This window comes from Priapulus caudatus, unplaced genomic scaffold (assembly GCF_000485595.1).
Source record: "Priapulus caudatus unplaced genomic scaffold, Priapulus_caudatus-5.0.1 Scaffold410, whole genome shotgun sequence".
NCBI lineage: Eukaryota > Metazoa > Priapulida > Priapulimorpha > Priapulimorphida > Priapulidae > Priapulus > Priapulus caudatus.
Genome location: NW_014577471.1, coordinates 224826 through 240808, shown reverse-complemented (window position 1 = coordinate 240808; position 15983 = coordinate 224826). Strand labels below are relative to the sequence as shown.

Here is a 15983-nt window from a genome sequence, read left to right as displayed (position 1 = left end):
ATCAATGAATAAGCATCGTCTGCTAGCCACAGTGTCTGCAGCACACGCGCGCTATTATTGAAAACAAGTAGCAGTCGTCGTCTCGGCGGTGTTCGCACAGCGTCAGGCTTCGTAGCGATGATGAACATATCGCCGTACGGGCAGGAACACCCCGAACTGTGCATGAAGAGCAGCATCGTTTGTCTGAGTTCCTTCTCGACGCTGTTCTCTGAGGGTAGCGATCGTCAACCTGCGGGGAGAACGTTCGCAATGCGTGTCTAGCAGGAGTGCATGCTATGTCTTAACCACGCAACCTCTTACTTTCGCACTTTCTCTCTCTCTCTCTCTCCTCTCTCTCTCTTTCTTCTCTCTCTCTTTCTCCTCTCTCTCTCTCCCATCATCTGTCTGTATGGCTGTGGACGCGTGTGGGGGGAAGATAGTGTGTTGTGTGTGGTGTGTGGACGCGGCGCCGCGTTGCAGCGTGTGTGCGTGGCGTCTGTGTGAGCGTGCGTGTGTGTGCGTCGCGTGTAGTGTGTGTGTGTGCGCTGTGTGTGGGCCGCGCCGCTGTGTGCAGGTGACGCGTGTGCCTGTGTGGTCGGACGCGATGCCTGTCGTGCGCGCACGCTTCTTGCTAAGTGTCGTGCTGCGTGCGTCTGCGTTGCCTGTTTGCGAATCCGACCCTTGCTCAGCTCTCGCCTGTGGTGCGTGCGTCGCTGGTCAGCGGTGTCTGAGCAGTATAACTCAAACACAACACGGGCCGTCTAGTTCACGTTGGGGCGCGAATCTCTGTCTGCTCCTTGTCTCCCCTTCTCGCTCTCTCTCTCTCCGCTTCTCTCTCTCTCTTCCTTCTCTCTCTCTCTCTCTCTCTCTCTCTCTCTCTTTCTCTCTCGCTCTCTTCTCTTCTTCTCTTCTCCTCTTCTCTCTCTTCTTACGCTCTTTTCTTTCTCTCTCTCCTGTGTGCGCTACCTCTGTCTGGGCTCTCTCGCCCTCTACTGTCTCCTCTTAGCCATATCATCTCTAAATATAAATGTAAATCTTGTATACCCCCCAAAAATGATCATATTCGACGTGTCACGATTCTTTACCTGTAGATGGCGACAGCTGTGACGCCCGATTGCGTGGCCATCTGTCAAGTACCTCAGATGAGCAAACGACTCGCGATATAACAAGTTTGTTGACGCTTGGAATCTTCTTGTTGATATGAAAAGAACAGTGATCAGCGCTCCGTTCACCGCAGATGCGACATAGACGAGTATGCCGAAGAACGAGTACCCAGTATGGCGCCGTTGCTGTCACCAAGTCGATGCGGAATCCGTTGCGCAGCGAGCCGCCTCCGCCAGCGGTCAGCGTTCGCCGCACTTGCTGTCAGGATCGCGGGTCCCTTGACCGGCCATGTTCTGCCACATGAAGAAGCATGATGGCCAGCGGCGACAAGGCTGTACTCGCATTCAGACACGCGGAAGAGAAACTTCTCGGCCGTAACCGCACACCTTGACGATCGCCATCTCACGTGCGTGCCGCCCCCCCTGGGTGCGCACTGACGCCACAACATGACACGTCTTCCACGTGGCAACTCTGCGGAAAATGACGACGTTATTTAGAAAAGTGGATGACGTCGTAGAATAGGCGGCATGAGCGTCACTAGAAAGGCGTATTGACATCACTTGACGATGTGATATGATATTAAGCCCCCATTACGCAAATGGACGGCATCATTATTAGAGCGCATGACGTCACTGTCAGTTTCTGATTATAATTCCAGTATATGCCGGCACGCACCTTGTTTCAGCCAGAGAAAACTAATCGCTCTTCCCTTCTCTGTAGCTCGTGCTCGAACTCTGGGGCAGGAGGGGGGCGCGCTTGCCCTTTAGATTTTTAAGACGATACAAGCCTGTAATGTTCAATATCCTTTACAATGAGCGTCTAAATCGTCGATATAATCATCTAAAAAGTTCTCGCTTTCCCCATTTACACCGCTTTTACATTAATTGGGAGTTGGTGATTCAATTCGCGTTGTCATTATTTATAGGCACGAACCTGCCGCCGCAACTTCCAGATGAGTTTTGTGTTTAGGTCTTAAAATCCTCGTCTAGTATTTGCTATCTCACTATTATTGTTCTATTAATATTACTTTATTGCTATATTACTATCACTATTTCTACAATTTCAGTCAACACATGACTACGACATCAACTACATTGCTATTCTCAACAACAATTAGTTATGTGAAACATTAGTTATGCGTCAACATCATTATGTTATTGCGAACAATTAGTTTATTGTGGAACAATCAGTCCTGATCCTCAACATAGTTCTAGCTTATGTGCCCTAGACAATCAGTATTACGAACAATCTCTAGCTTTATGTCAGAACAATCGTTGATGCGAGTAGCAATCAGTTATATACTGTTATACAATTCATGTTATTCTCCTGAACAAATCAGTTATTACGAACAATCAGTGTTATTTGAACAATCAGTTATGCCGACAATCATGTGTAGTCCTTTGTAATTCAATCAGTTATCACGACCAATTCATGTTTATCTGTGTGTAACATATCTTGTTATTACTCATAACAATCAGTTATGTCGAGAACATCAGTTGATACGAACAATCTAGTTATCTTACTTAACTGAATCTATGTTCATCCGGACACATCCAGTTATGTGAACAATCAGTTATATCGACTAATCAATTTATCCGGATCAATATCTTAGTTATACCGTCGAATCATGATCAGTCTATCCTACTACGACAATTTCAGTTATTCCGGCACCCACAAAAAATTTTCCTTCCTCCAGGTCTAATTTTTGTTGTGCGTACAATCATAGCTCTATGCCGTATAGATCAAGATATACTTTGCGCGCTCGCCTTTCCTCGTTTCCGGAGTTCGAGGGCGATAACTGTATTTACCATTACCATTGCCATTTACCATTTGCCTATTACTATTTTACTCTCCTATTACTATTTACTATTATGTATTACCTGGCGATACTGATGTACTCCTATGACTATTAAGTATTTACCATTACCATTATCTCATTACTACTTAAATTACCATTTACTATTCGACTCTTATTACTCTCAGTGTAAGTATTATTTATTTAGCTACTTCAATATTGAAGTATTACCATTAATGCAGTTACCATTTTTTGCCTATTACTATTACTTATACCCGCCCGACTCCTTTATTTGCCGACCACTTATACCGCACTTGCCAGCTGTGTATCCTATATAGTCGTGTGCGGCGCAGCATTTTACGCCGCCGATGTCACCTTGATAAGTGTGGTATCTCTCCTGAACTCTTACTTCTAGCACCTCTCGCGCCAGCGTTCTTCCTCATTTCAGTTGCCAGCTCTCCGCTAAGCTCTCTCGCTCGACCCCTGTTTCTTTTGCCACGACCGGGGCTATTTTATTCCAGACGCACTATGTTTGTTCTCCGGCTAACCGTGTGCGCATCAGTCGAATCGCGCACCTCGTCTTCTTCGCGGATATACTCTGGTGTCGGTATTGCACCCATACTAGCGATGAGAAATCGCAACAATCACCATGGCCGGGCGTTACTCTCGCCTGTAGACGTTTACTGCGTCAGGCCTCGTGTAGCTTACTATATAGGCGTTTGTATTACGTATACTTACTAATTACATAATAAAATCAATTACATATTTACATATTACATCCATTATTTCACCCTATTACATATTGTACACTTACATCCATTACATATTTACATCATTTACATTGATTAGCAATTCCATTACATGATTAACATTATTATAATTAACATAATTATTACGATCACTACTATTAGCTCGTAAAACTAGTTATAGCGCTTACGATCGCATACGACATCTTAAATCTAAATTGCCAAGACCGTATTATTACTATAATAGTACATACTCAGTGTACGGAACGCTGGGTTCTTTTTTTCTCTCTCGATTCTAAACTCTGCTTCCCCCCGCGTGGAAGATGAGGCACTGCCGCCTCTTTTGCTCTTTCCTCTCTTATTGAGTGTTGGACAGCAAGATTGTCTTTTTTCGGTGGTGATAATACTCGGATCACTCGATGCTGAATCCATCTTCATAACTTAGGCGATAACTTTCATATAACTGCAACGCTTGCTTCTTTGTTTCACGATGCGATTGTTTGCGCGTTTAATACGTGTACGTCATTGCGCCTGCGTTCCATCCCACTCTCGTTGTCGGTCGCCCGCGCTCTGACTCTCCTCCTATCTCACTTTCCTCGCCCCCCTTTACTCTGCGTTTAATCTTCGCTTCCCCTGTGCTGTTCCTGTTCCGGTTCACTTCCTCTTGTTCCCTTCAGCCTCCTCTGCTGCGATGCGCTTCGGGCCTCTTCGCTGCTTGTGTTCTTGCTTCCGTCCGCACTGCCAGCTCGTCGCCTGCGCTTTCTCGCTGTTTCTTCCCGACCGTGGTTTGTGCGTTTATGCAGCGCCTCGTTTTTTTTCTCTGGTTATCACCGCTCTCTCTCTCTTTTCTCACCTCTCCCCCCTACAAGGTGTTACTTTGACCTTCTGCTCCCGCGTTCTCTCGTGTCCCTGGTTCGGTTGCACTATTTTTGCTTCCGCCTTGCCCGCGCCGTGCTTTCCTCGCTCTTGCTCTGCGCGCTTCTTCCTCCTATCCATGTCCTTTCTCCTCGTGATTTTCTGCTTTTGCCCTTGTGTCCTCTTGGTGGCGGTGTGTGTGCCTTTTCGTCTCCCTCCTCGCGGTGCCTCACTCGTCCCTCTCTTTTCCTGCTTTTTGTCTCTTCCTTTCCGTCCTCCGTTCACTCGCCGTCCCTTTGTCGATTTTCCTCCCTGCTTCACTGCGTACTGCCCGCATCCATCGTTCCTCCGCTTGCTATGTGTTCTCTTACCCCTTGGCTTTTCCCTCCAGTCGGTCTCCCATGCTTTTCTGTGGTGCTATGTCCTCCTCTGTCCGTTGTCCGGCTTACTTTTCTGCGTCCTTCGCCCTCATGCTCTGAGCTCTGCCCTTCGGTTCTCGTACGGCAGTTTCGCCTCTGCTTTGTCTTGCCGCTCCTCGTGTTTTCCTCTTTTCGCTGTCTCGGTCTCTGTCTCCTTGTTTCTTCTCGTGTCCTGACGGCCCTGGTCTCCCGTGTCGCGTTCTACACATCCCCGCATCTCTTTGCTCTGTGTGTACGATTGTCCTGCGTGCTGCGTGCGTCCGCTATGACTAATTCATATATTAACATATCCATCGTGTTATATGGGTATCTACTGCTATGCTTCCTGTTATACATATATTGGCGTCGCTCCTTGCCTCCTGGTGGACCGTGTCGTGTACGTAGGCAGGGCGCCTGTGACGTAGTCATAGGCACTTACTGTCCTCGGTTAATAACAGCCGATCTGCGAAATGGTAACCAGGCGAGAAACATGAGATAACTATCACCTAATATAGATTTTGACTCAAAGTCGTACTCTCTTAATATATATGGATTTGTCTATGTGCGAGATAACGCCTCATCCCTTATTGACGGCTACTGTAAGATATCATTAGCGTCCCTTAGCGTCCTGTGGCACGTTGGAATACGTGTTTTGATAAAATTGATGTGCATGAGCAACGCCCGGGAGACGATACGCTCGGATTTTCATACCCCGTGCGATCTACCTAGCGTCGCCGTGATGGCCAGCACTATGCGTAGACTGTGAACTACATACGTTGCAATGTCATCTTGCATAGTCTCATCTCCTTCTATCAAACAAACACCTGATTATATCGCACACGGGGTCCTGATACGTTGCTAAAGTAGGTAGTCTTCTAGTGTAGGGTATCTTTTCATTTAGTGTTCTACTTGTCATTATTATCTTGATTATTATTAATTATTTTATTATTATTTATTCTTATTTTATTAGATGTTTTTTTTACTTTAAAAAGAGAAACATATGGACTTTACTCTCCAAGAGCAAATAAGCACTGTTGCTTATTGAAAAATGCCAAATTAAGTACTTTAGTTAAGTATAACAGTAGCTGTTATTTTACATCATACTGCACCAGCATATAAATATTTTAATGTCGAAAGTGTACCCAAATATTTACTGAATCAACAGTTTCGAGAAAACCACCCTAAATAAACGTTTCGAGTGACAGTCCTAATTTAGCAAACAACCATTACAAACAGTACTAGTCAAACACAGATCTGCTGTCAAAACCTACGGCTTCAGCAAAATCATTTTTGAATTATCTTCTCAAATATATTTATTAGTAGGTATATTTAGAAAACGAAAGTCCTCGGCGTCATTATTCCATTAACATGCTATGCTGCCACTGCCGTCGGCTTTCTAATATGAAAATAAAGTATGTATCTATGTATAAACTTCAGTTAAGAAACGGCGTCTTTCTGCGCTTAAGGCACTCGATAATAAGTACACGCTGATTCACCTGCGTATTACTCTGCACGCGTCTCTTCACGGTATAGAACAATAGATTGTGTATGATATATTGTTTACCCTGCATATTTTGTTTTTTTAATCTCCACTCGTCATTCGGCGCACTTCAAACTAAACGATTTTATGATATGTCTAATGATTACTTACGAGCGTGTGGATGAGAGAGAGCATGAACCTGGAGAGGTGCTCATGAGAGATGCAGCTCATGAGAGCCAGTGCTATTGCATATTTCCTGTATAACATTTTAAATTGAAAACGTGCCTGCATGTGCGTGGCATATAATCCAACACGTCCATCCGCCTGTGTATGAACATTAACTGAATTAATTTCAGTGTAGGTGTATTCTTGGTTGTTGCTAACGTCATATATATTGTATATAATATATTACTATATGTGTGTGTGTGTGGTTGTGTGTGTTGTGTGTGCTGTGTGTGTGTGTGCTCATCGTGGTGTAATGTGTATGTCGTGTGGTGTTGCTGTGTTGTGTGGGTGTGTCGCGTGACCGCCGTCCATGCTTCGCCGCTTCACCTGGCCTGTAGTGTTCGTCTCACGTTTACCTACGCCGCCTTGTTCTTCTGTCCTACCCTGCTTCGATCGACCCGCTCTTCGTGGTGTCCTTGTGCTCGAGTGTGTGTGTGTGTGTGCTGCGGGGTTGGTGTGGTCCGTGCGTGTGAGGTGGTGCTTGTGTGTCGTTGTGTCAGCGCGAATGGCAGGTGTCTGACGTTGGGGGGGGGGTCGTGCGGCTATCTTCGCTGATTTTTTGTACTGGATCTGCGAGCTAATCCATGGTGAAGTCAATTCGGCACTCTATAACGCCTATATACGCTATTACAGCTCTATACGCCTACTACAGCCTCTATACCTATATTACCGCTATACCAGCTCTATTACGCCTTCCCATCATCGCGACATTCGAGACCGCAATCACGTCGCTGAAAAGCTGTTATTCAGGTTTTTCATTAAGCCGCTATTCAAACCGCAGAGAGAGAGACTGGTAAGCAGAGCGAGCAGAGAGAGCGCTGCGCGCGAGAGAGAGAGATGGGAGAGAGAGGCGCGCCGAGCTGGCCGACGAGCAGAGAGCGAGAGGCCGAGAGGTGAGAGCGAAGCGAAGAGCAGAGAACGAGAGAGCGAGAGAGATGAGAGAGGATGAGAGGAGAGCAGAGGGAGAGAGCGCGCCGATGAGATGAGAGAGCGATGCAGAGGGACGAGAAGCGCCTGCGAACTGAGAGAGAGAGCCTACGTAATGGTTCACTCCGACGGGCTTCGCTTCGCGCGGGGACGCTGGTTGTGAACAATGGGAACGAATGCGGGGATCAAATCGCGAGGAAAAAACGGTGATGTGAGGCGCATGAGTAGCTGGTTAGCGTGAAAACGTAACACCATTAAGGGTCAGAGGTATGGTGAGAGAGAGTCGCGGGCGATCGCAGATGGACTTAGACGAGAATCTGTGCAGCAGCAGCAACAGCAGCCCAGCAGCAGCGAGCGAGCTCAAGTGCTGCGATACAACCGACTGCACGCATCTCGCGCGTACCCAGAGCCTGATCACCGAACGAGCGCCCTATTCTGCTACCACCACAACAAGCCAAGATCCTAAGCGTCGATTATTGCTGAAACACGTATAGCCGCACTACGATTGGCGCATGTCCGCTAAAATATCGGGCCTGGGTGTATTAGCGGATGGTATGATGGAGCGGATGGGCCCGAATGATTAGGAAACATGAATGGGCATGCGCATAAGTTATCGTTTTAGTTCGTCGTCGCGACGTGTGTCGGTGTGTCGCGCTGTGCGTGTGTGTGTGTGTGTGTGTGTGTGTGTGTGTGTGTGTGCGTGTGTGTGTGCGCGCGCGCGCGTGTGTGTGTGTGTATAGAAGAGCGTTTGTTAGAAGCGCACCACCACACCAGCGCGCCATGCATCCGCACCTATCATGGAGTCATAGCACGTATAGTTTCTATTACACTAATGTCTACATGCACGCAATAATGTACACTCACAACTACTGGATTACCCCACGATCCTCATCCTCTATTCAATCCACGCTCCTTTGTGGTTCATTTAGATTGAAGCTCGACGGGGAGCACGTTAATTAATATGTTAACATTATTATATAATGTTAATAATATAATATAATATGTTAATATAATATAATGATATATATCATTATAATAATATAATGTTACTAACAAATAAATAAAACGTAAAAAAAACGTAGTAACATAGTTAACATATTAATAATTTACAGTAATTAATTTGCCTACCCAGGCCTCCGACACGCAGATACAGGCTTCCGGCATGCCTTGCCTCCGTCGTTCGTCTTCTACTGACCCCCCCATCGCTTGCCTGCTGCGTCTCTCCGTTCTCTGAGCTCCCGTTCTCGGACACGCCATTTCTAGCGCCGAGTACGCTTAGCTGGGTCGCCTCGGCGCTGCGGACGTCTCCGTCGTCGGGGGAAATAGAGGGCGCTGCATCCGGGCTCTTGTCTCGCAGTAGGAACGTGTAGATGTAGATAAGGAAGGTGATCGTTCCGAGGTACAGGTACAGATGGAAGGCCTGCAACAGTACACGCCACGCATATGTTACAGTGTAGATCGATCGAGAGCCTGATGCAGTCAATCTACAGGAGCCAGTGGTAACGTCTACACCGTGGCTCCTCGGTAGTGTTTACAAGGGATAACGCACAATTAACCAAGCGTGCTATCAATGCCAGTAGGAGCATAAACAACACTAGCAGCAGCAGCAGCAGCAACAATAACAACAATAATAACAACAACAGAAACAATGACAACAACAGCAGCAAAACCAACAACAATAACAACAACAATAACAACAACAACAACAACAACAACAACAGCAACTACAGCAGCAGCAGCAACAACAACAGCAGCAGCAACAACAACAGCAGCAGCAACAACAGCAGCAGCAACAACAACAGCAGCAGCAACAACAATAACAGTAACATCAACAGCAGCCGCGCTAGCAGCAGCAACAACATTAGTAGCAGCAACAACAGCGGCGTTTTTAAGTGATAACGTGACCGCCCATACGTGCGATAACAGTGTGGGTGTAGTGTGCGTGCCCGGGGCATTTGCACACTTGCGTACACATGGCTGTGAAACCTGAGGAGCGGGCAAGGAGAGCAGCTGTCTCCCAGATTGTGGAGAAAAATCAAACTAAGCGTAAAAAAAATAAACAATCGTTAATGAGAATAAACAAATCGTCATGTAGTCCGCCATCGTACGCGGTCCATGTACTCCCGCGTCCCGTGACACCACGCACGTAGACTGGGACCCGCGTCCCATCCCCGTCAATCTTCGACTGAATCACGAAATGTTGCCTGTCTGTAGCCTATAGCGCTGACTTGCGACTTTTTAATGCAACTCGGCTGCGATTCTAGAATCGCAGTCGAAATTGCTGTGAAATCGCTAGGTCAGCGGGAACGTGCAACTGCAACTTGTAGCGATTCTCGTCGCTTGCAACGTGTTGCAAGAAATCAAACTGATTTGATTTTCAGCAACTCGTTGCTCCCAATCGCTCCGAAATCGCTTCGAAATCGCTTAATTGCATGCGCACACACGGTGAAGCGTGCGACCGATCGCATGCGGTTGCAGGTTGCAGCGACGAGCAACCGAAAGTCGCAAGTCTGCGCTAATGTGAATATAAGCTCAGGTTACTGAGCTGTCGTTCGTCGTTACGTACCTCCAGCACGTACGAGTTCACGTTGCCCGTGATGCCTGATGACAACGATAGAGCGAAGCCGACGACGATGACGAGTGCTGCATAGATGGCGCTGATGGTCTTGTAGTTGGCATGCCTGAAGCAGAGTTTGGTAAGCGTCACGCGTTTCTGCGAACAGGAAAAATCTGTACGTGCAGCATTGGCATCGCAAAAATCACAGTCATGGACGCCTCTATATTATAACAGATATATACCTGGCTATATGGGAAACTTTCAGTCGGTTCCTTTGTTTAGCCTTGTATATCGGGGTTGGCTATATAGCAATATATTGTGAACAATCTTACGCGGTGTTATGATATTATAGTATTAGTATAATAGTAGTATTGTATAATAAAAGGTAACACGGGTTCATACAAACTTTTTGTCTAGAGAGTCAATATTTTTGTTTCTTTAAAGTATTAGGGATGAAATTACAATGCTGGGCGTGACCGTGACGTCATGATCCTGTAATCGCCTTGCAGCTGCATGATGCGTCCACAGAATATTTCGTGCGCTATGATTGTATAGTGCGATCAGAAGTGTCACAATAAAGTCCTCTATTTTATGTCACTCCTTGTATGATTGTATTATAATGTGATGCTAGTGTGTTATGATAGTAGTATAGTATAAATGTATTGTTATAATATTAGTCTATAGTGGTTAAAGTATAATAATCGTAACAGGAGTTAATAAAAGCTTTTGTCTAGAGAGACAATATTTTTGTTTCTTTAACGTATTAGTGGAGCATATCCGCTACTGGGAGTGTCCGTGACAGCATGGTCCTGCATGTAATCTTCCTGCATGCTGCGTCATGCTGCGTCCACACAATATTGCTATGATTCTATGCTATGATGAGGAGTGTCACAATAATGTCCTTTGTATTATGACACTCCTTGTAAAGTAACTTTTAACTATGGTAATGTATTGTGGGCGAGTGTCCGTAACCGCGTGGTGTTACAATGACGAGTCATAATGAGTTCACAGATTCTTTGAGAAGAATATTTTCGTTTCATTAACAGGTTTTTTTTTCAATTGAATATTGCGTGTGTTTCTGTCAACGCTCCTCTCGTACATTAACATTAGTCGTAAGTGTTATCTTAGCATTAACATTAGCATTAACTTTACGATGTTTCTGACAACGGCGCCCAGGTTCTTTTTCCAATCGAATATTACGTGTGGTTCTGTGAACGTGCTGGCTATATGCAGCCACGCAAATGGCTTCATTCCCATGCTGGTCGAAACACGCGCGGGCATCGGCTTCTGCATAAAACGGTCATAATCATTATCACCATTATATGACGCTGAGTGCGACCAGGTGTTATAGGTAAACCTTAATGTAGGCCAGTGATATTGATGTGTGCGTCTATAGAGGTTTGTTTAATCTATAATTGCTGTCACATATGGAACTATACCCGTGCATCACCCCCAAACATATCTTCACGTTTAATGTGACATTATATACATTCACATAGCGTTGGATAGTATATAGCAGTGTGATGAGTGTCAGGAGAGTCATAATATGGTCATGTCTATATAATTATTATGACAGTCCGGTGTATATACTATGTACACTAGAACTGTCGTCTACAAACGCCCCTGCAATCTAAACGAACGCCAACCTTGTCCGTAAAGGTCACTCGATCATAGCTCAGTTAAAAATTGTTAGCCGCATCATATCACGGCAAGTTGCAGAGACACCAAAATCAATTAAATCGTTCCTTTAACGTTTTTCTGCATAAAATGGTCTTAATCAAGGTCGTTCACACGAGACCTCGTATTTATGAAATACGGTATTTGCGAAATACCGAATCTGAGACAAATACGCGGCCGAGCGTTCAAACGCTGATTTGTGGCTCCAGAAATACGGTATTTGCGAAATACCGAATCTGAGACAAATACGCGGCCGAGCGTTCACACGCTGATTCGCGGCTCCAGAAATACGGTATTTGCGAGCTGCGAGCTGCTTTAAACAATCAAGCAAACAATGCGAAATAAACAATGCAATGTGCACCAACTGCCGATAAAATACGTAGACTGGTCTGCGCTCAACAGTTCTACTCGCGTTACACTGGAACTGTCGAGCGTGGACCAGTCTATAAAATCAGCGGCTTCAGAAATCCAGTATTTAGCGTTCACACGAGGAAATGCGCGGTCCAAGAGATCCGGTATTTCTCAAGCACGGCAAATTATTCGGGGTCTGGGAAGCCGCGTATTTACATCAAATACCGTATCTGTTTATGCTAGGGGCACACGAGCGTATTTTATCGCCGATCGCGGCGATTAAAATCGCCAGCGAATTTAATCGCCCGATCACGAAGGGGCACACGTAGCGATTTTGAGAGCGTACGCGTACGCCACTCGACGGAATCACATGATCACATGATGCATCACATGATATCAACAACACGTCCGATTGGTTTAGAAAAATCGATCGGGCGACAAAATACGCCGGACACGGGCACACGAGCGAATTTGCCAGTAAATAATCGCCCGAAAATATCTAACATTTTGGATACGGGCGATTCGTACGGGCGATTAAAATCGGCGTCGACGTGCACGGGCACACGGGCAAATTTTTCGAGCGATTTTAAAATTCGCGGCGATCGGGCGGTAAAAATCGCTCGTGTGCCCCTACCTTTAGATACCGTATTTTTTGGACCGCGCATTTTGCCTCGTGTGAACGCTAAATACCGGATTTCTTGCTACGTGTGAACGCGGCTACTATCACCATTATGACGCTGAGTGTGACCAGGTGTTATAGGTAATAAACAAAAAATCAATTAAATCGTTCCTTTCACCTTACTTTCTATGAACCCTTTTTACGTAATACGGGATTGAATTACGTATTGAACGTACGTATTGAACGTACGTAACGTTACGTACGTGAACACTGAATTTATAAGCGATAAACGCAAGCATTCCAGGTAGGGTATAGCCACAGCAATTTACAGTCGCGGATATCAGCCTGATATTCGAGGCAAAGTAGGTGAATGCAGTTAGTATGGTGGATGCGCATGGCATGTGTCATCGGTGGTGTTATCATGGTCGAATTAAAGTTATATAGGGGGGGGGGGACGGTGTCGCCAGACGCACTTATACCTGCCTGCGGCGGAAACATATGCTGAGTCATTGGGTCGTGTACATAGTTGAGCGCTGCTTTTATTAATTCGCCTATCCCAATATTGTTTAATTTATTAAATTTTAATGTGTTTTTTTTATTGTTTAATGTCATCGCAGCGGTGGTATTGCGTAAGTGCTCTCATTTGCCCTCCATAGACGTGGATGCGTCAGCAGATATAGCTGTTAGTATGTAAGTTAAAACTGTTCGCATCGACTCTGGTGACCTATAAAACCTAACTGTTATTGAGGTTGAATAGCGACACGGAAGATTTGCAGAGATACAGCGCGCACAAATGCACGCACACGCTACACGAGCGAATTTGCCAGTAAATAATCGCCCGAAAATATCTAACATTTTGGATACGGGCGATTCGTACGGGCGATTAAAATCGGCGTCGACGTGCACGGGCACACGGGCAAATTTTTCGAGCGATTTTAAAATTCGCGGCGATCGGGCGGTAAAAATCGCTCGTGTGCCCCTACCTTTAGATACCGTATTTCTTGGACCGCGCATTTTGCCTCGTGTGAACGCTAAATACCGGATTTCTTGCTACGTGTGAACGCGGCTACTATCACCATTATGACGCTGAGTGTGACCAGGTGTTATAGGTAATAAACAAAAAATCAATTAAATCGTTCCTTTCACCTTACTTTCTATGAACCCTTTTTACGTAATACGGGATTGAATTACGTATTGAACGTACGTATTGAACGTACGTAACGTTACGTACGTGAACACTGAATTTATAAGCGATAAACGCAAGCATTCCAGGTAGGGTATAGCCACAGCAATTTACAGTCGCGGATATCAGCCTGATATTCGAGGCAAAGTAGGTGAATGCAGTTAGTATGGTGGATGCGCATGGCATGTGTCATCGGTGGTGTTATCATGGTCGAATTAAAGTTATATAGGGGGGGGGGGACGGTGTCGCCAGACGCACTTATACCTGCCTGCGGCGGAAACATATGCTGAGTCATTGGGTCGTGTACATAGTTGAGCGCTGCTTTTATTAATTCGCCTATCCCAATATTGTTTAATTTATTAAATTTTAATGTGTTTTTTTTATTGTTTAATGTCATCGCAGCGGTGGTATTGCGTAAGTGCTCTCATTTGCCCTCCATAGACGTGGATGCGTCAGCAGATATAGCTGTTAGTATGTAAGTTAAAACTGTTCGCATCGACTCTGGTGACCTATAAAATCTAACTGTTATTGAGGTTGAATAGCGACACGGAAGAGTTGCAGAGATACAGCGCGCACAAATGCACGCACACGCACAAATGCACGCACACGCGCGTGCACGCGTGCACACACACACACACACACACACACACACACACGCGCGCGCGCGCGCACACACACACACACACGCACGCACGCACGCACGCGCGTGCACACACATAATGTTAATAAGATCTGAATCGCTGAAAAAACGTCTTAGAAACAGATTTAACGTTGATTTATTAAACCTACAAAATGCACATTACTTTACATTAATTCCTAGTTTAAATCCTCTCCGTCAGCCCCACATATACATAAACGACACATTGTTTTTGTTTGGTTCCCCGTACCCTAGCGGAAACAGCGGGAATTAACGATTCCTCACGTGCAAGGAGCTACATAACCATATATAGGTATATGTAGCTCCTTGCTCACGTGATGCCCGCTTACCATCTAGAAATGTACAAGCAATGTTTTCCGTCTTCATGATCTCGCCTCCATATTGAATTCAGCTGCGAAATTTTGTGTTCAAATGTAATTTCAACGCGTCCGCACTGGTGGATACTGCCAGACACGCATTCGCAAAGGTAGGAAACCGCTATAACATTTTCTTATGATTACGAAGAAGTGATACGACCACCGTAGAACGTTGAAATACTGCCAAAGTAACAAATTTTGTTTCAGCGAGTTCAATCACAATCCCCCCCCCCATTGCACTCAGCTATTAAGTATTGTCGGCCGCTGTTCATTTCAAATCGTTATATGCAAACTATTCTTGCTTCTTTCGATTGGAATTGACATCACGTTGAGGTTCGATGTACAGGCTTCACGACGTAGTCTCTATTTTTATGAAATTAAAAAGATAAATGCGTGCGGTAACGCGACGAAGATCGGAGCCGCATTGCTAACTTAAAATGCCTCTGACTATACAACAATGTCAACACACGTACACGGTATACTATCCCGTAGATTTACATACGCAGTTAAAATGACAATCACTATAGTTCTATCGGAAGGCAATTGGACTAGGAGAAATTTTTGACGTTAACCAGCGATGAACGGTGTTAGATGTAGCCTTAGAACTATAGCCTTTCGCTCTGTCAAGGCTACTGTGGCAGAGCGAAGTGCTATATATAGTTTTATAACTAGATAGGGTTAGGTAGCTTAGATGGTGCTAATTGACTAGATAGCGGGAAGAAGAACTCCATGACAATTTACTATTGAACTGCATACCATTTTACCCTATTTGTTATCTCAGTCTTCGCAGAGTTTCTCCATATATGTGTGGCACTTTGACCCATGGCTTAACTATAGGTTGGCATTAATCACATTTAGTTTGTAATTTGCGTGTGTGAAGTGTGTGATATAATCAGGAGTAAGATAATATAGGAATATCCTAGGAAAATCCTATATTATCTTACTTTTGATATAATATATACACACACATACACACACACACACACACACACACACACACACACACACACACACACACACACACACACACACACACACACACACACACACACACACACTACACACACACACAC

At 45.2% G+C, this 15983-nt stretch overlaps 2 protein-coding genes across 2 annotated transcripts in view; one reads left to right on the top strand and one right to left on the bottom strand.

The window, feature by feature from the left end:
* Nucleotides 1–15983, bottom strand: part of LOC106810097 — a 20349-nt gene that overhangs the window by 1372 nt on the left and 2994 nt on the right. Inside the window, exons 2-3 of the mRNA XM_014813369.1 lie at nucleotides 10076–10190; nucleotides 8638–8929 (exon numbers count right to left, since the gene is read on the bottom strand). Of these exons, the coding sequence (XP_014668855.1) occupies nucleotides 8638–8929; nucleotides 10076–10190 (407 nt within the window). The remainder of the gene's footprint in view (nucleotides 1–8637; nucleotides 8930–10075; nucleotides 10191–15983) is intronic.
* The window catches only part of LOC106810098, a 32241-nt gene continuing 31206 nt past the window's right edge, over nucleotides 14949–15983 (top strand). The window contains exon 1 of the mRNA XM_014813371.1: nucleotides 14949–15020. The gene's annotated coding sequence lies outside the window, so the exon portion shown is untranslated. The remainder of the gene's footprint in view (nucleotides 15021–15983) is intronic.